Source organism: Aotus nancymaae, unplaced genomic scaffold (assembly GCF_030222135.1).
Source record: "Aotus nancymaae isolate 86718 unplaced genomic scaffold, 86718_ANA_hifiasm-v0.15.2.pri h1tg000004l, whole genome shotgun sequence".
Classification (NCBI taxonomy): domain Eukaryota; kingdom Metazoa; phylum Chordata; class Mammalia; order Primates; family Aotidae; genus Aotus; species Aotus nancymaae.
The window spans coordinates 9,098,614-9,117,707 of record NW_026988415.1 but is presented as its reverse complement, the minus strand read 5'-3'; the positions used below and the strand labels follow the sequence as shown (position 1 = coordinate 9,117,707).

Sequence of the window (19,094 nt, the reverse complement as noted above, 5' to 3'; positions counted from 1 at the left end):
GGTCAGGATGGAAAGTTCTTTCACTAGCTTAGACAATGATTAATTCTAAAATGTATATGAATTTTAACTTAAAATATAATTATTATGCAATAATTTTTTTCTGAAAGTATTTTATTCTTTATTTTATGAATTTACCTTTTAATAATTTCTTTTTCTTTCTTTTTTTTTCTCTTGAGACAGAGTCTCACTCTGTCGCCCAGGCTGGAGTGCAGTGGCGCAATCTCAGTTCACTGCAACCTCTGTCTCCTGGGTTCTGTAGCCCAGACTGGAGTGCAGTGGCATGATCTCGGCTCACTGCAACCTCCATCTCCTGGGTACAAACAATTCTCCTGTCTCAGCCTCCCGAGTAGCTGGGACTAAGGCCCCTGCCACCATGCCCTGTTAATTTTTGTATTTTTTAGTAGAGACGGGGTTTCACCATATCAATCAGGCTGGTCTGGAACTCCTGACCTCAGCTGATCCACCCATCTCAGCCTCCCATAGTGCTGGGATTACAGGCATGAGCTACTGTGTCCAGCCCTAATTTTTGTATTTTTAGCAGAGATGGATTTCATCACGTTGGCCAGGCTGCTCTTGAACTCCTGACTTAGGTGATCCACCCACCTCAGCCTCCCAAAGTGCCTGGATTACAGGCGTGAGCCACCATGCCTGGCCAATAATTTTTTTTTTTTCATTTAAAATGCTTCAAACCTACAGAAAAGCTCTAAAAATAACACAGTTAACCCCTGTGTATAGTTGACCTAGACTTACCAGTGATTAACCTATTGCTAACTGCATTTGGTAGTTGTATCTTTTTAATCTTCATTAATGTAGGATACTTTCCCTGCCACTTTCTCCCCACACACACTTTTTAAAAATACGACAATGACAGTTTGATGGGTTCAGGTCAACTGTCTTCTAGATTGTTCCACAATCTGGATTTAATGCTTGATTCTTCAGATAAAATATTCTTGGCTAGTACTTAAATGGATGATGTGTGCTTCCCATTTCATCACATCAAGAGGCACATTTCAGTTTGTGCTATTATTCGTGACATGAAGTTTAATCAGTTAAGGCAGGGGTATGCCAAATCTCTCCATTGAAAAGCACATTTTTGGCAGGGCGAGGTGGCTCACGCCTGTAATCCTAGCACTTTGGGAGGCCGAGGCAGGTGGATCTCCTCAGGTCAGGAGTTCGACAGCAGCCTGAACAACATGGTGAAACCCCGTCTCTACTAAAAATACAAACATTAGCCAGGCGTGGTGGCGTGCGCCTGTAATCCCAGGTACTTGGGAGGCTGAGGCAGGAGAATTGCTTGCACCTGGGAGGCAGAGGTTGCAGTGCCAAGACTGCACCACTGCACTCCAACCTGGGCGACAGAGCGAGACTCCATCTCAAAAAGAAAGAAAATGCACAGTTTTCTTTTTTATATTTAATTAGTAGCCTAGGAGTGATGATATTCTCTTTCCTAACGTTTCATCTCATGCTTTTGGTAGGCATTGATTACTCTTGGCTAAATCTCTTATTATACTGATGGTTTCCTTTTTTATTTCTTTCTTTTTCTTTTTTTTTTTTTTTTTGAGACGGAGTTTTGCTCTTGTTACCCAAACTGGAGTGCAGTAGTATGGTCTCGGCTTGCTGCAAACTCCGCCTCCCGGGTTCAAGTGATTCTCCTGCCTCAGCCTCCGAAGTAGCTGGGATTACAGGTGAGTGCCACCACACCCAGCTAATTTTTGTATTTTAGTAGAGACGGGGGCTTCACCAAGTTAGCCAGGCTGGTCTCGAACTCCTGACCTGAGGAGATCCACCTGCCTCGCCCTCCCAAAGTGCTGGGATGACAGGCATAAGCCACCATGACTGGCCTATACTAATGGTTTCTAAATGGTCAGTGACAGATTCTGTCATTCTTTACAAATATATAAACTGTTATTCTTTTAGAAAAAAGCAGTTTCCCTCTCCATTAGCACTTTTTCTTTTTTACTATATCACTATGGACTCCTGGATTCTTTCTATTCTAGGTTTTATAGTCAATAACCATCATTATTCCTTTTGATGTTAAAATCGTAGCAGATTTCGCCAGTGAGAACCCTTTCAAGCCATCTCCTGTGTCATTTTGATATGTTCTCATCAGTCTTCAAGTGCTTTTTGGCTTTATTGTACAAGATACTTCAAGCTCACTTGTATTTTATCTGCCCATATATAGCGTCAGCTATTTTTCCAATAAACCTTGGTTTCTTTTAGTAGGTAACTGTATTTAGAAACTAATACCTGGGCATTAGATATACTGATTGCTGCTGGTGTGTCATATTAATTGCTACTGGGGTGTCATTACCTCCTTTCTGTGGACAGACCTAGCAAGATTTGTCTTAGGAAATCATGAGTTCATACTAAAACTTCCAATTCGAATTCATTACCACCACTTTCTTCAGGATTCTCTTAACTTTCTCAGATTCACATTTCTATCTCCTTTCTTCTATAGTGAGAACTCTGGTTCCAAACAAAAATTCATTTACTCATTTGTTCTAACCATGCAGTATATACGCACGTGGTTGTGTGTGTGTGTGTGTGTGTGTGAGAGAGAGAGAGAGAGATAGTTTTAGAATTTACTTCTCCAGTAACATTACCAATAACAAAGATTATATTTAGGTTTTCTGGTCAGAATCAAATGATGACGTTTGTTACTGTGCTTGCCCCTAGCCTGCCAAAACAGAATACTTGGGAATAGGTCCCTTTAGTCCGCATTTAAAAAAATTAACACTCCAGGTGATTTATAAGAACTCTGATGTTTGAGATTCAATGATGTCGTGATGAGGAGCTTGAGCTTTAGAAAAGAAAGGTTGGTGTCCTTGTTCTGTTACTTAATCTATTCAGTTTCTTCAGCTGTGCAATGTGATGATAACAGTCTTTTCAGGTTCATCACTTGGTACATAGAAAAGTGCCTGACCCATAATAAATGCATAATAAAGGTACTGATCTTTTTTATTATAAGGTATAGAACTGGATTGCCACATATTTCCTATCTGGCAAAAATTAAATTAGTTTTAAAATCAGTTTGTGTAATGATGTAATATTGTAAAGTTGTTCTGAAGTGAATAAATTTGTGAAAATTGAAGTGAAAATTTTATAAAAGCTACACTGTAAAGATAAGTGTGTATGATCAGTTGAGATATATGAATATATGTTTACATATTTTAAAATTAAATATGTATTTCTTTACCCATTGGGAGTCCAGTATTTTTGGGCAGATTATATATCAACTCTAATGATAATGTTACCCAAAACTGATGAAAAAAGAATAACTTTGACAAAATACTTCTATTTTGCAGCATGTGCATATTATCACATTATGAATTTTTGGAGGGAGGATGGACTATTTTTTATTCACTTTTATAATCCCTGTCCCCAGCACCATATTTTGACTGTGGTAATATCTCATTTTGTTGCACAACATGTATTTGCGGGGGGAGGGAATGAATCGTTCTTTCTCTCCTTTTTATTGTAGGAAAAAAATATGTAACAAAAATTTTCCACTTTATTTTAACTGTATAGTTTGGTAGCATTGAGCACATTTATATTAGAACAGGGTTCTAGTGGCAGCATTGTACCAAGTGAGGGGACCAGAACAGTTTCTGCTTTTCACCGTGGAATGTCATTTGAATCAGAAATCTTCTTCTGGGGACTTTGTTATTTGAATTTCTAACTTTCCTTATTACTTGCCTGGGGGAAAACGCATATTGAACAACAAAATGGTAGTGTTCATCCTCAGAGGCTAGACCTTGTCAATGTTCTCTGATGCCTAGTAGGACCACTGCAGGAAAAAAAAAAAGTTAATGAGACTGTTGCTAGGAGACGGGAGAGCCAAAAGCTCATAGTCTTGTAGGGGTTCCTCTGGAAATCAAGGCAACTTAAGTATGCTTTGGATTAGAGGTTTAGCTATTAAAATCTGCCCTTTGATGAGCATGCACATTTTAGCATATAATGTTTAGTATGATTTCATATTTTTGGAGAATTCTTGAGAATAATCTCAAGGCATTTCATTTCTTTCAATAGGGATAATCCCTTTTTCAGAGCACATCTCATTTCCAAGTGGCTGTTGCGCCGCTGTTTGCCCCCACTCCTTCAGTGCGACAGCCTCAGAGCTGGTGGAAAGACTGCATGCCACTGGTAAGTAGCAGAGAAATATTTTGTAACATAGATAACCAGACTAAGATTTTTAAAGCAAGTGACGTGTTTTGATGGAATAGAATAATGCAAAACTGTGTAGGAATCTGATTCTAATCAGCAGTATTGGGGAATGGATTAATTTAATTCTAAATATTCCCTGGTCATTTTTCTAGTTTAAAGCTTGTTTCTTAAATCATGGAGTTGCTAGGAGGAAATGTAGAAACTTTCCCCTCGTGATTCTTGTAAGATGTTTCCAAAATAAGATTTAATGACGAAGTTACTAAATTGGAAAATTGCTTTCAGAATTGTACCTCGGCTTTAAGATATTTGGATTTGATATGATGAAATGGGTTATGATTCAAGATGTTCTCAAATCTGGTTTATTTTCTCAGTGCTGGGAGAGCATAAGAACAATATTATTTTGCAGTGGAGAAAATGATATGATGCGTCATTTTTTAGAATTAAGAAAGATGTGTGACTGGATGTCTGTACTAGAGAGAAAATGAGGAAGGGGCACTTTGTAATAACGTTCAGACTGATTGCTTCATGTGAGATATGAACGTGTACTCAATGAGAAACATTAAAATTTGGCTTTAGGATGAAAAAATCATGAAAAAGTAATGAATATTGTGATCGTGCCTTCATAGGAAAAAATTTATTTGTACTTTTGGATAGTGATTTATACAGTAAAGACAGAATGTTCTCGGTGCTTCTATTATTTTAAAGGGATGTAAGAAGGATAGCAGGGATTCTTATCAACAAAGCTTTAATGTTTGTTTCTGAAACATTTCTGAAAATATCTATGCTTTTGTAGTTCTGTTTCTGCCAGAAAAAAAAAAAGTGACGTGGTGGTTTATTTCTTTGAAATTCAGATTGACACTTGAACGGGAGGAAAAGAAAAATGACAGATAAATAGGTAGATTGGTTTTTGAGTTAGATGACAATGCAGCAGCAATCAAGGAGGAAAAAGAAGAATGAAAAAGCTTAAAAGAAAGTCCACAGGATGGGCCATTTTCGCAGGTTGAACATGTCTGCTGGTAGCATGTTTTGCAGAGGGAAAGGGAGAGAACATACTGGAGGCAAAGGGAGGGGGTGTTGAACAGAGCACTGCGGCAAAGAGAGTGACTGACGCATCCAGGGACATGTGACCATTCTCTGGTGTGGCGAAGAAAATTTGCCAGGACTCCATCTTGTATAAGAAATTCCATACATACTAGCATGCAAATAATGCTATAATCTTTCTGTAGTACATAATGAGTTCATTTTGCGTGATCCTCTACTGGTGTATATTGGTATTTTGTCTTTGCGTCTACACCTTCCTCTCTGTGCTTCATGTGCTTTTATACACTTACTAAAACGTTTAAAAATGATGCCTTCCCCTTTATTACAAAAATATCATAGTTATTGTAGAAAATTTTGAATAATTTAAAGATGACTATAAAAATTACCCACAATCCCATAACTTAGAGATAATTACTACTAATTTAATTACTGCCAATCTCTTTAGTCTGAATATATGCAAATAAATGCATAGAAATATATATATATTATACAAAATGAAGATCACATGTACATACAATTTTTAGCCTGTTTTATCCATTAAATATATATTGGGAGCAATTCCCCATATTTTAAAATATTCCCCAAGAATGTGATATTTTGTGGATGTATAATTTTCTGTCATTTAGATGTCCCACTAAATGTCCAATTATTGAATGTTTATATGTGCATTATTTTTGCTGTTATAAATAACTGAAGGAATGTCTTTCCATATAAATCTCTGTGTGCTTTTCTGGTTTTCTCCCCCCTAGGATAAATTCGTAGACGTGGAATTCCTGGATCAAATGGTATGAACCAGTTTAAGGTTTCTTCTTCAAAACACCTATCACCTAATTCATTTATTATATGTGATAGAAATATTATTTTTTAGCCATTGTTTGCCTATTGATTTGTATCATTTATAGTTGTGATTTTTTAATACGTTATAGTTCTACATGTTAGATTTCCATATCTGACCATTTTAAGTGTTGTGATTTTTTTTCTTTCCTTTGATTAGTGTATTCACCTGTATTTTTCCTAGTTATTTAATTGCTTCATTTTTTACAGTTAACTCGTTGATCCTCCTATAATTCATTTTGATTTATGGTATACAGAAGGAATTAATGTGTTTTCTCCTAATAAGTCACCAATTGTTTCAGCATCACTTATTGAAAAATCCAACGCAACAACTGTTCTTCCATTAGATAGGGTGTAGCTTTACACAGGTCGGCCATTTTCTTTACCCAAGATGGTTACATTTCGCAATAGTACTCCTACCTTCTTGCAGCTTCTACAGCATACTAGAGCACCATGTTTGTGCTTGTGCCTTTCAAAAATCCTAGGGACATGCAGATTAGGGTAGTGGTTTTTAAACAGGATTTTGTTTTTTCATTTTAAATATGTTTGTCACATGCTTGATACAAATTAAAATTAAGGAATCCAAATATATGAAACCACTGTTTGAGGTGTGCTATTCCTCTTGGGCACACCTGATATCCCAATTGTGTGTTTAAAAAATGCCCCCAGGGTTAAAGTTTGTCCTTCAACCTCTTTTTTCTTTTTTTCGCTCCTTAGATACTCAAAGAGTTAGTTTCATGGACTCAGTTTCTGGAATTTTCTAGAATGATATAAGAGGGAAATAGAAGAAATGTGTGAGGAGTTGAAGTAAATGTTTGCCAGCCTGTTGCTGACAGTAGTCTGATGTAAGGATTTAAAGGAGCTAGGGTGAGTCCTAATCCATATGCTACCACTGCCACTACCTCTTCTAAATAGGGACACACCCCAGTGGTCCACCTCTTTTCACTGCAGATGTAAGGCTCGAGCTATAAAGCAAGGAGTTTTTTAGTAGGAGATGGGTTAAATATTGCCCAGAGAGATCCGACATAATAAAATCACTTGCTATCCATTACCAACGCCTTCTCTCGCCCCCAATGAAGCTTTCTTTCTCTATTGACTTCGGGCCCGGGCCTCTAGCTTTACTGATTCTGGGGAAAAAAAGGGGGGGAGGGGGGCGGAGGATGGCACGTGAGTGGGAAGCTGCCTGGCCAGCGGTTATTGCAAGGGGCTCCTTTGGCTCGCAGCCTCAGTCCCAGTAGTTTCCTGACTTGCCGCATTAGGCCGTGTTTTGTTTATTAGGAGGCTGGTTTCCCTGGCAATGGCAGCTCGCCAGGGCATGCGCAATTGCTCCACTGCAGTAGCAGAATGCGGCTGCGGGGGAGGGATCCTGAGGGCCGCAGCGGCTGGAGTTATTTGGCAGACATGACGTCAATTTTTCTGAGCTAAACTGCCGTTGTTATTGTATATACAGCTTTACATTTTCTTTTTTTAAATAAAGCTTGGAAGGTTTTTAGCCACTCCCTTTCTTTTCTCCCAAATTAACTGCTCTCTGTATGCTCACCAGTGACCACAAAGTCATTCTAAGGCTTGAGGCCACCGATGCCCTCAGGGCCCCGAGGGAAATCATAACAGTATGAGAACAGGAAATAGACTGCCTGGTTTCAGACCTCTGCTGCTTGCTAGTTGCATGACTGTGGGACAGCTACTTAAATCTCTCAGTTTCCTCAGATGTAAAATGAGGATGATGACAGCATGTTTAGAACAGTGTCTAGCACATAGTAACCATTATGTAAGTGTTGTCTATTATTATTTGTAGATACAAAGGGAGACTTCCCTGGAAGCAGACTTGTGTCCGCAGTGTACAAACTCACCCTGTAATGCACACAATGGCCAGATAACACAAACACACATTTATCCCCACAGCACACAGACTCTTGTCACAGTACGCAGACTTGCCTTCCAGTACACAGACATAACCAAAGGCACACCGACAAGCACCACAGCAAAAAGGCTTTCCCCAGAGCACACAGACACTCCCATTCCCTATATCAATAGACTCTCCCATAGGCACCTATATTCTCCTTAATGCAGAGACTCACCTAAGACGCACTGATGCACCCAGCATGACACAGACTTGCCCTCCCATAAGGACTCCACTATGGCACACAAACGTTCCCAACATCACATACTGTTCCCACCTCACACAAACTCTTTCTAGGAAACACAAAGCCTACAGACTTACCCCATAGAACGCGGCTTCCCCCCACAAGACACATATTCTCAAGGCCAATAGACTCACTGCACAGCACACAGACTTTCTCCAGAGGATACAGCTTCTTCCTACAGCAAACAGACTCTCCCCAGTGCACAAAGACTCCCCTGACATCACACACTCTCACCACAGATCATAGACTCATCCTAGAGCACAGGGACTCTTGCCAACGAAACAGACTTTCCCCAAGAACAGACTCATAAGACAGCTTGAAGACCCGCTTCATGACACAAAGACTCCCACAACGGACAGACTCACCCCATTGTGTACAGACAAGCACCACAGGCCACAGACCCCACAGCACACAGACTTGCCCAACACTACACAGACACTCCCCAGAGCACATAGACTCACCCTACAAAGCAGAGTAAACCCATACTACAGAGACTCTCCCTATAGCTTTCAGACAAGCTTACCCCACCACATAGAAATGCAACAAGACATCTTACAACATATGTCACTCCTTGATGCACAGAATTGTGCAACAGCACACAAACTTGTTCTACAATGCATGAATTTATGTCACAAAAGACATACTTACCACATAATACAAATATTTGCTCCAGAGTGCACTCATTTGCCCTAAAATATCTGGACCTTCCCCAAAACAGAGTTACCACACAACATATGCTGTGTCCCTGCATCATCAAAATACAACTGAAATTCCTCAGACCCACTCTGGTCAATAGACATACCTCACAATACACAGGTTGGCATCAGAGCAGGGAAAACTGGCTCTACAACAGACAGAGTTATTCCACAACAGACATACTTGTGCTGTAGAGACACCTAATCTTTCTCTAAGGTATTCAGACCTACCCTTTTGGGCACAGTCACAGATGTGATCCACAATACCCTCACTCATCCCACAATACTGATGCAACCCACATCATAGAAACACATCCCACAGCATAACACTCTAACCCCACGGTGCTCAGAAATGTCAGAGCACACATTTGCCATACAGATTTATTTCATACACGAAAAACGTTCTGACAGTGCCTATACAATGCAAACATGTATCCCAAAATATATGAATCTATTTGCTATGTCACTCTTAGGTTTACCCCAAAGCACATAGACCAGTTTCACTGTTCAAGCTGCTGCCTACAAAACAGGATATGTCCAGTCATGAACAGAAATTCACCAAAATGCACGGATTCACCCATCAATATACATCCTTTCCTCACAACTCACACAAACAACATCGAGCACTAGACTCACCCTAAATGTACAGACAAGCCCTTCAGGACACAGACTTACTCTGTAGCATACTAAATCATATCTACCACACTTAGATGTGTCTTCAATTCACAGTATGCCTGTAAACACATAAATTGCCTCCACAATGCACAGAATTGCCTGACAACACAGACTTACTCTACAGTGCAAAACTAACAATGCACATAAACATTTCCCAGTCAGCAGATGCACAACACACATATTACCGCTACAATGTAAAGATTTCAGTAGACAGACATGTTTAACCATGCTATTGAGCTACACCTCTGGCCTACAACAACAGAATACAGCTTGTGTAATGATTCCCAGCAAGGCCTCTAGACCCATACTAACTGGGTTTGAATCAAGGCCCCATCAGTTGCTGATTGTGTCACCTTGGGTAAGTATATTTCTTTGTTCTTTAGTTTGCACCACTGTAAAACAAAAATAACATAGTACCTACTTCAAAGAGCTGTTGTGAATAATAAATACATTAAGATTTGTTAAGTGCTTAGTCCAGTGCCTGACACATAGTGACAATTAGAATTGTTAATTTATATTACAACCATCACTATCATTACTACTAAAACCAAAAAGGCCTACCCTAGATACCTAGAATCATCTGACAACACGAGGACTCACCATATAATATATAGATTAGCAGCCAGGCACAGTGGCTCACGCTTGTAATCCCAGTACTTTGGGAGGCCGAGGCCGGCGGATCACCTGAGGTCAGGAGTTCGAGACCAGCCTGATCAATAAGGTGAAACCCCATTTCTACTAAAAGTACAAAAATTAGCCATGTGTGGTGGTGGGCACCTATAGTCCCAGCTACTCAGGAGGCTGAGACAGGAGAATTGCTTGAACTGGGGAGGCAGAGGTTATGGTGAGCCATGATCGTGCCATTGCACTCTAGCCTGCGTGACAGAGCGAGATTTCATCTAAAGAATATATATATATATACCCTAGAATATCTGGAAACGCTCAACAGCACACAGATACCCTACCATATTACCCACATACTCTACAGACCAGAACCCTCACCAGACATCACTCGCCACACACAGAATTACATCACAAATCACAAGTAAGAAATTTGTGCACAGGCTTGCTCCATAACACATCCCACGATACCCAGACTGGAAGCCAGGCTGTGTGTTGTACCTAGCCTTACCCCACAAAGCACAGGCACACAACATACACACACACACACACACACACACACACACATACATCCTAACCTCATAGATATGCCCTACCTCACACAAACAGATCCTATCACACACATATTTTTGTTTTACAACATGTGGATACTCCTGTTCATCACAAACATGTTCCTAAATGCATGCTCCTAAGATTGGCAGCATCACATTATAATACAGAGCCCCCATTCCACAATGCATCTAACACTTATCTCATGCTTATCCCATAAAGAATTACATGCCCCACATCTCCTAAGTTGCCCACAAATCTGACTTACCTCAGAATACTACCACACATATGACCAGGTGCCACACCACACAGGTATCTGTAATACCCAGATAAGTACTACCATGCAGAGATATCCTCTTAAACACAAAACTCTCCTAAATGCACCGTGTCACATCACAACAGACACATAAACTCATCCCATAACATGCAGATTTGTACTAAAACACCGAGACTCCCAGAAAGCAAACCCAGGCCCACAATGCTAAAACCTACCACACAGTGCCCAGACTGGAACACGACAAAGACTAGCTTCAACTCATCAAGTCTCAACCCACATAATATAAAACTTGTTCTACAATGGTGAAAAGCTTATACTCAGGTCTCAGACTGCCTGGGTTCCAATCCCACATGTATCACTTACTAATTGTGTGATCTTGGAAAGGTTTCTTGAACTCTCTGTGCCCTAGAGAGTTGAACTATTTTTTTTTGTTTTTGTATTTGTGACGGGATCTCACTCTGTCACCCAGGCTGAGTGCAGTGATGCAATGTTGGCTCACCGCAACCTCTGCCTCCTGAGTTCAAGAGATTCTCTTGCCTCCGCCTCCCGAGTAGCTGAGACCACAGGCGTGCGCCACCATGCCAGGCTAATTTTTGTATTTTTAGTAGAGACGGGGTTTCACCATATTGGACAGTCTAGTCTTGAACTCCTGACCTCGTGATCTGCCCGCCTCAGCCTCCCAAAGTGCTGGGATTACAAGCTTGAGCCACTGCGCCCGACCCTCAGCTATTTATTAGGAATAATATTGTAAATAGTGGTACCTATCTCATGACTGTTCAGAAGAATAAATGAGTTACTGCCTACAAAGTGTTTAGAACAATGCTTGGTAAAGAGTTAGTGTTTGGAACAATGCTTGGTAGTGTTATTGGTGTTAGCTGATCAGGTTGTCATTGTTGTCATTACTCCGTGTGGAACTGGACCATAAAGGTAAGTAAGACTCAATCTAAAACAACTAGAATCAACCCGCAATGCATAGAATATCCCTCATAAATCACAGAATCACATCACAATGAATACTCTCACCACTCTTTTCCTATAACACCCGTATTGACTGCACCTATTTTTTTGCTTTTTTGAGACAGAGTCTCACTCTTGTTGCCCTGGTGGAGTGCAGTGGTGCCATCTCAGCTCACTGCAACCTCCACCTCCTGGGTTCAAGTAATTCTCCTGCCTCAACCTCGCGAGTAGCTGGGATTACAGGCACCCCCTACCACACCCGGCTAATTTTTGTACTTTTAGTAGAGATGGGGTTTCGCCACGTAAGCCAGGCTGGTCTTGAACTCCTGCCTCAGGTGATACACCTGCATCAGCCTCCCAAAGTGCTGGGATTACAGGCTTGAGCTACCACACCTGCCCTGACTGTACCTATTCTATAATGCCTGGAAGCATCTATCATATAGGTCTCTGCATAACACCTAGACTTATCACACAACACCTGGACACACTACTATGTACAACATACTGATGAAACAGAAACTCATTTATGCAAAGACTCATCTCAGTGTAACCAAATGTACCCTACCATACACATATGTGCTCTACAATACACATACTCACTCCAGAACATCACATTGGCTCCACAACACAAATAACTCACTTTAAAATCTCTAGAAACAACCCACAAACCATAGCCTTCTCCAATATGCAGGATGGCATCGCACCACATAAACTTGACTACAATGAACAGACAAGAAACCAGGACATGCCCCGTAACACATACATTATCCCCATGACATAAATACTGGTCCAGCAAAATACTATCTTGCCTATACAACACTAAGATTTGCTTCATAAAATACAAACCTGTTGGACAACACAAATTAAAATATTTCAAAATGTACATATATATTTCATAACAGACAGACTTGCTATACAACACTTAGACATACCCCATATCACCCAGACTTGACTCACAGTCACCAGACAATTGCCCCAAAACACATGGCAATACCCCATAAACAGTGTCTCCTTTTTTTTTTTTTTTTTTTTTTGAGATAAAGTCTCTGTCTGTCACTACCTTGGCTGGAGTGCGGTGGCGCAATCTCGGCTCACCACAACCTCTGCCTCCCAGGTTCAAGCGATTCTCCTGCCTCAGCCTCCCCAGTAGGTGGGACTACAGGCATGCGCCACCACACTCAGCTAATTTTTGTACTTGTATTAGGGATGAGGTTTCACCATATTGGCCAGGCTGGTTTTGAACTCCTGACCTTACTTAGGTGATCTACCCACCTCGGCCCCCGAAAGTGCTGGGATTACAGGCATGAGCCACCATGCCCAGCCTTGGTCTCTCTCTCTGTCTTTTTTTTTTTTTTTTTTGAGATGGAATCTCACTCTGTCACCAGGCTGGAATGCAGTGCTCACTGCAACTTCTGCCTCCTGAGTTCAAGTGATTCTCATGCCTCAGCCTCCCGAGTAGCTGGGATTATAGGCACACGCCATCACCCCCAGCTAATTTTTGTATTTTTAGTAGAGACAGGGTTTCACCATGTTGGCCGGGATTGTGTCAATCTCCTGATGTCGTGATCCACCCACCTTGGCCTCTCAAAGTGCTGGGATTATAGGCGTGAGCCACTTCACCTGGCCAGTCTCTCTTTTTAACACACAGACTAGCCACACAAAATAGCCTCTTCCTGCCACAACTTCCCCCACAGCAGTGCATCCCACAAAGATGGTCCTCACACAGAAAAACACAATGTGCAGATATGTTCTGCAACACACAGGCTTCCTGGACAAGACCTAGACTTGCCCGGAAACATCCATATCCATTTTATATCATAAAGACTCATATCCCAGGTTAGTCTGCCAACCCATGGACATGTTTCACAATGCATGGAGAAAACCACAAGGCATGGACATGCCTTACAATACATAGAAATACACAGACTCTACTTTTAACGCACAAATGTCCATAAAACACTTTCTTTTTTTTTTTTTTTTTTTTTTTTTTGAGGCGAAGTTTCGCTCGTTACCCAGGCTGGAGTGCAATGGCGCGATCACGGCTCACCGCAACCTCCGCCTCCTGGGTTCAGGCAATTCTCCTGCCTCAGCCTCCTGAGTAGCTGGGATTACAGGCACGCGCCACCATGCCCAGCTAATTTTTTGTATTAGTAGAGACGGGGTTTCACCATGTTGACCAGAACGGTCTCGATCTCTTGACCTCGTGATCCACCCGTCTCGGCCTCCCAAAGTGCTGGGATTACAGGCTTGAGCCACCGCGCCCGGCCAAAACACTTTCTTATCTCTTCAAAACTTAGCTTAATATCAGAAGAAATGCTCGAAAATACACATAGACGCAACAAGGCATAGACATATCCCACATCAACTAACCTTGTCCTATAACTCCAAGACTCATCTGAAACATAGAAATTCATCATGTCACACCTAGAATGGACCCCCCACAACCCAGCCTAGCTCCAGAACACCCAAATAGGAGCCACAGTATATGGACATAACCCCACATATATAAATCCTTCCTACAACATAACAACTGATCCCACAAAACACTTTCTTGCTCCACAACACCAACACTTACCTCCCAGTGCATAGAATTGCTGGACAGTACAGACACTTCCTATAATTTACAGATGTGATTCACAATAGTAACACTTGCTGTAACACATGCTGACTTATCCAAGCCACACAGAATCACAACATTATATGTATTATGGGAAATGTCCATGTATTTTGGGGACAACTGAACTTACCCATGACACCCAGGCCTTCCTCAAAATACATGGACATGTCCCATAACACATAGAATTTCCAGACAACTGGTTCTGAAAAACAGGTTTTTGATTTCATAACACCAACATTTAGCTGAGAGCACACAGAAATGCTGAGCAAAACATGCATAAAAGCCCACGATGCATAGACATGCCCTACAACACCCAAAGTCACTTCATATCACACAATCTCACTGCAACACACTGAGGCACACTCACCCTGAGACACTCAGACTAACTTATGGCACCAGGATCTACCCACACCTAACCCTAATTGCCCCTTGTCACCAGAGCTACATTGCAGTAGCCAGACTTGACCTGTAATAGTCTGATTTGTCCCATAACAACTAGACAAGACCATCCACACAATATATACAGAAACCCCCAAAATGTTTGCTTGTCTCTACAACACTGACAGTTTCTTAAGAACACACACAAATGCTGAAAAATACACAACCAAGTCCAACAGCACCAAGATACTGACCTATAGCACCCAGATTTGCCACACAACCAAGTCCTACAGCACCAAGATACGCACCTACAGCACCCAGATTTGCCACACAACCAAGTCCTGCAGCAACAAGATACGAACCTACAGCACCCAAATTTGCCACACAACCAAGTCCTACAGCACCAAGATACGCACCTACAGCACCCAGATTTGCCACACAGCCAAGTCCTGCAGCACCAAGATACGCACCTATAACACCCAGATTTGCCACACAGCCAAGTCCTGCAGCATCAAGATACGCACCTACAGCACCCAGATTTGCCACACAGCCAAGTCCTGCAGCACCAAGATACTGACCTACAGCACCCAGATTTGCCACACAACGAAGTTCTACAGCACCAAGATATGCACCTATAGCACCCAGATTTGCCACACAACCAAGTCCTGCAGCACCAAGATACGCACCTACAGCACCCAGATTTGCCACACAACCAAGTCCTGCAGCACCAAGATACACACCTACAGCACCCAGATTTGCCACACAACCAAGTCCTGCAGCACCAAGATACGCACCTACAGCACCCAGATTTGCCACACAACCAAGTCCTACAGCACCAAGATACGCACCTACAGCACCCAGATTTGCCACACAGCCAAGTCCTACAGCACCAAGATACGCACCTACAGTACCCAGATTTGCCACACAACCAAGTCCTACAGCACCAAGATACTGACCTATAGCACCCAGATTTGCCACACAACCAAGTCCTACAGCACCAAGATACGCACCTACAGCACCCAGATTTGCCACACAACCAAGTCCTGCAGCACCAACATACGCACCTATAGCACCCAGATTTGCCACACAACCAAGTCCTACAGCACCAACATACGCACCTATAGCACCCAGATTTGCCACACAACCAAGTCCTGCAGCACCAAGATACGCACATATAGCACCCAGATTTGCCACACAACCAAGTCCTACAGCACCAAGATACGCACCTACAGCACCCAAATTTGCCACACAACCAAGTCCTGCAGCACCAAGATACGCACCTACAGCACCCAGATTTGCCACACAACCAAGTCCTGCAGCACCATGATACGCACCTACAGCACCCAGATTTGCCACACAACCAAGTCCCGCAGCACCAAGATACGCACCTATAGCACCCAGATTTGCCACACAACCAGTCCTGCAGCACCATGATACGCACCTATAGCACCCAGATTTGACACACAACCAAGTCCTGCAGCACCAAGATACGCACTTATAGCACCCAGATTTGCCACACAACGAAGTCCTGCAACACCGAGATACGCACCTATAGCACCCAGATTTGCCACACAACCAAGTCCTACAGCACCAAGATACGCACCTACAGCACCCAGATTTGCCACACAACCAAGTCCTGCAGCACCAACATACGCACCTATAGCACCCAGATTTGCCACACAACCAACTCCTGCAGCACCAAGATATGCACCTATAGCACCCAGATTTGCCACACAACCAACTCCTGCAGCACCAAGATACGCACCTATAGCACCCAGATTTGCCACACAGCCAAGTCCTGCAGCACCAAGATACGCACCTATAGCACCCAGATTTGCCACACAACCAACTCCTGCAGCACCAAGATATGCACCTATAGCACCCAGATTTGCCACACAACCAACTCCTGCAGCACCAAGATACGCACCTATAGCACCCAGATTTGCCACACAGCCAAGTCCTGCAGCACCAAGATACGCACCTACAGCACCCAGATTTGCCACACAACCAAGTCCTACAGCACCAAGATACGCACCTATAGCACCCAGATTTGCCACACAACCAAGTCCTGCAGCACCAAGATATGCACCTATAGCACCCAGATTTGCCACACAACCAAGTCCTGCAGCACCAAGATACGCACCTATAGCACCCAGATTTGCCACACAACACCCAGAATGTCCCTTCACAACACCAAAATGCACCACAATAAGAATACATGCCTTGCAACACCAGAGCATGCCTTACACCAGCAGTCCCCAACCTGTTTGGCACCAGGGACCGTTTTCATGGAAGACAGTTTTTCCACTGTCTGGGTGTGAGGTGGAGGGGTGGTTTTGGGATGAACCTGTTCCACCTCATATCATCAGGCATTAGATTCTCAGAAGGAGTGCACAATCTTGATCCCTCTCATGCACAGTTCACTATAGGGTTCACACTCTTACCAGAATCTAATGTTGTCGCTGATGTGACAGGAGTCAGAGCTCAGGTGGTAATGCTTGCTCACTCACTGCTCACCTCCTGCTGTGTGGCCTGGTTCCTAACAGGCCATGGAGTGGTACTGGTCCATAGCCCAGTGGGTGGGGGCCCCTGCCTTACACCACGTGGCATTCTCCATAATACACAAACCTTCCTAATAACATAGACTGACTCTATAGTTACTTGCCTCAATAACATGAAGACATGCTTTAGACCATGTAGAAATGTTGGATAACACACAGCAAAGAAACACACAAATAACAGATATCCCCTGTAACATTTACACTCATTTCATAATGCTCAGGTTCACCTGTGACAGCTAGATTTACCCCAAATACGTAGACCTACCCCACAGCACCCAGACATGCCCCACATAACCAGAAACATCACATATCTCTCAACCACCTTCCAACAATCAGACTTGCCTGGCAACCCAGACTTGCCCTACAATACATAATAATGGCCCACAGCCAAGAGACTTCTCACAACTTACAGACTGGCCACAGAAAGCATCTTTTTGCTTTCACAACATCAAGACTTCCCACACAGCACATAGAAACAATGAACAAAGTGCAGAAAACCCCAGAGTATACTGGTATGCCTCATAACATCCAGACTCAACCCGTAACACATGACCTAGACTGACCCAATAACACAGAGTTAATACCCACAGTAAACAGACATGCCGTCTAATATATGAATTCATCACGCAACAGTCACACTGTCCCCACAAACACCTTTTTGGCCTCAACAACAAAAAGACTAGCTTCACAGAACAGAGAAATGCTGGACAGTGCACATGCAATTAAAAAAACTCAACCTCACAGACATAGCATTCATCACTTGAATGTGTTACGTAATAACAGGCATCATCTTATGGCACATGTATCTACCCCCCAGCACCAGATTAGCTCCATAAAACACCTGCTTGCTTCTACAGTACGAAGACTCACCTCTTAGCACAAGCCTGACATGCGGGAGAACACTCAGACAAAACCCTTAACATATATAAATATCACCCGGATTCACTCCACAACATGAAATCTAACCCCATGAAACCCATACTATTCCACAAAACTAGATACACCTTATATCACCCAGACTAGTTTCACAACAGCCAGACATAATGCAAAGCAGTCCCACAACTCATGAAAATACTCCACACCCAACAAACCTTCCCCGAACACAGAAACTTGCCAGGAAAAACAACTTCTTGACAGTCTCACACCAAGACTTACTTCAAAGCACACAGAATGAATACAAAAGGATTGAAAACATGCAGAAAAACTTTGCAATGTGCAGATATACACCAGTACTGACCTCACATTACACAGGGTAATACGACAAGATCCTTGCTGGTTCCACAATATACAGACACATTCCATATACACACACAGATATGCCCCCAAAGAAATAGATTGTCTCCATTATGTGCATATGAACCCAACGAAATATTTCTGGACGTCTGTACCACCCAAACTTGACTCAGAGCACACATAAATACTGAAGCACACAAATGAAACCTACACTGCCCAGATATATCTATTGTTTGAAGGTTTGCTGCAAAATGCCCAGACTTACCCCATGATATACAGACTTGGCCCATTAACCTATACTCACCTTGAATCACAAGGACTAACACAGCAACAATTGGATGTGGCCCA

At 42.4% G+C, this 19,094-nt stretch overlaps 1 protein-coding gene across 2 annotated transcripts in view; it reads left to right on the top strand.

Moving 5' to 3' along the window:
* The first annotated feature begins 4,075 nt into the window (after window positions 1-4,075).
* Window positions 4,076-19,094, top strand: part of LOC105729236 (uncharacterized) — a 78,250-nt gene continuing 63,231 nt past the window's right edge. For both annotated transcript variants that reach the window (XM_064360822.1, XM_064360824.1), the window contains exons 1-3: window positions 4,076-4,143; window positions 5,955-5,990; window positions 7,835-9,911. In XM_064360822.1, the coding sequence (XP_064216892.1) occupies window positions 4,135-4,143; window positions 5,955-5,990; window positions 7,835-8,104 (315 nt within the window). In that variant the 5' untranslated portion in view covers window positions 4,076-4,134 and the 3' untranslated portion in view covers window positions 8,105-9,911. The remainder of the gene's footprint in view (window positions 4,144-5,954; window positions 5,991-7,834; window positions 9,912-19,094) is intronic.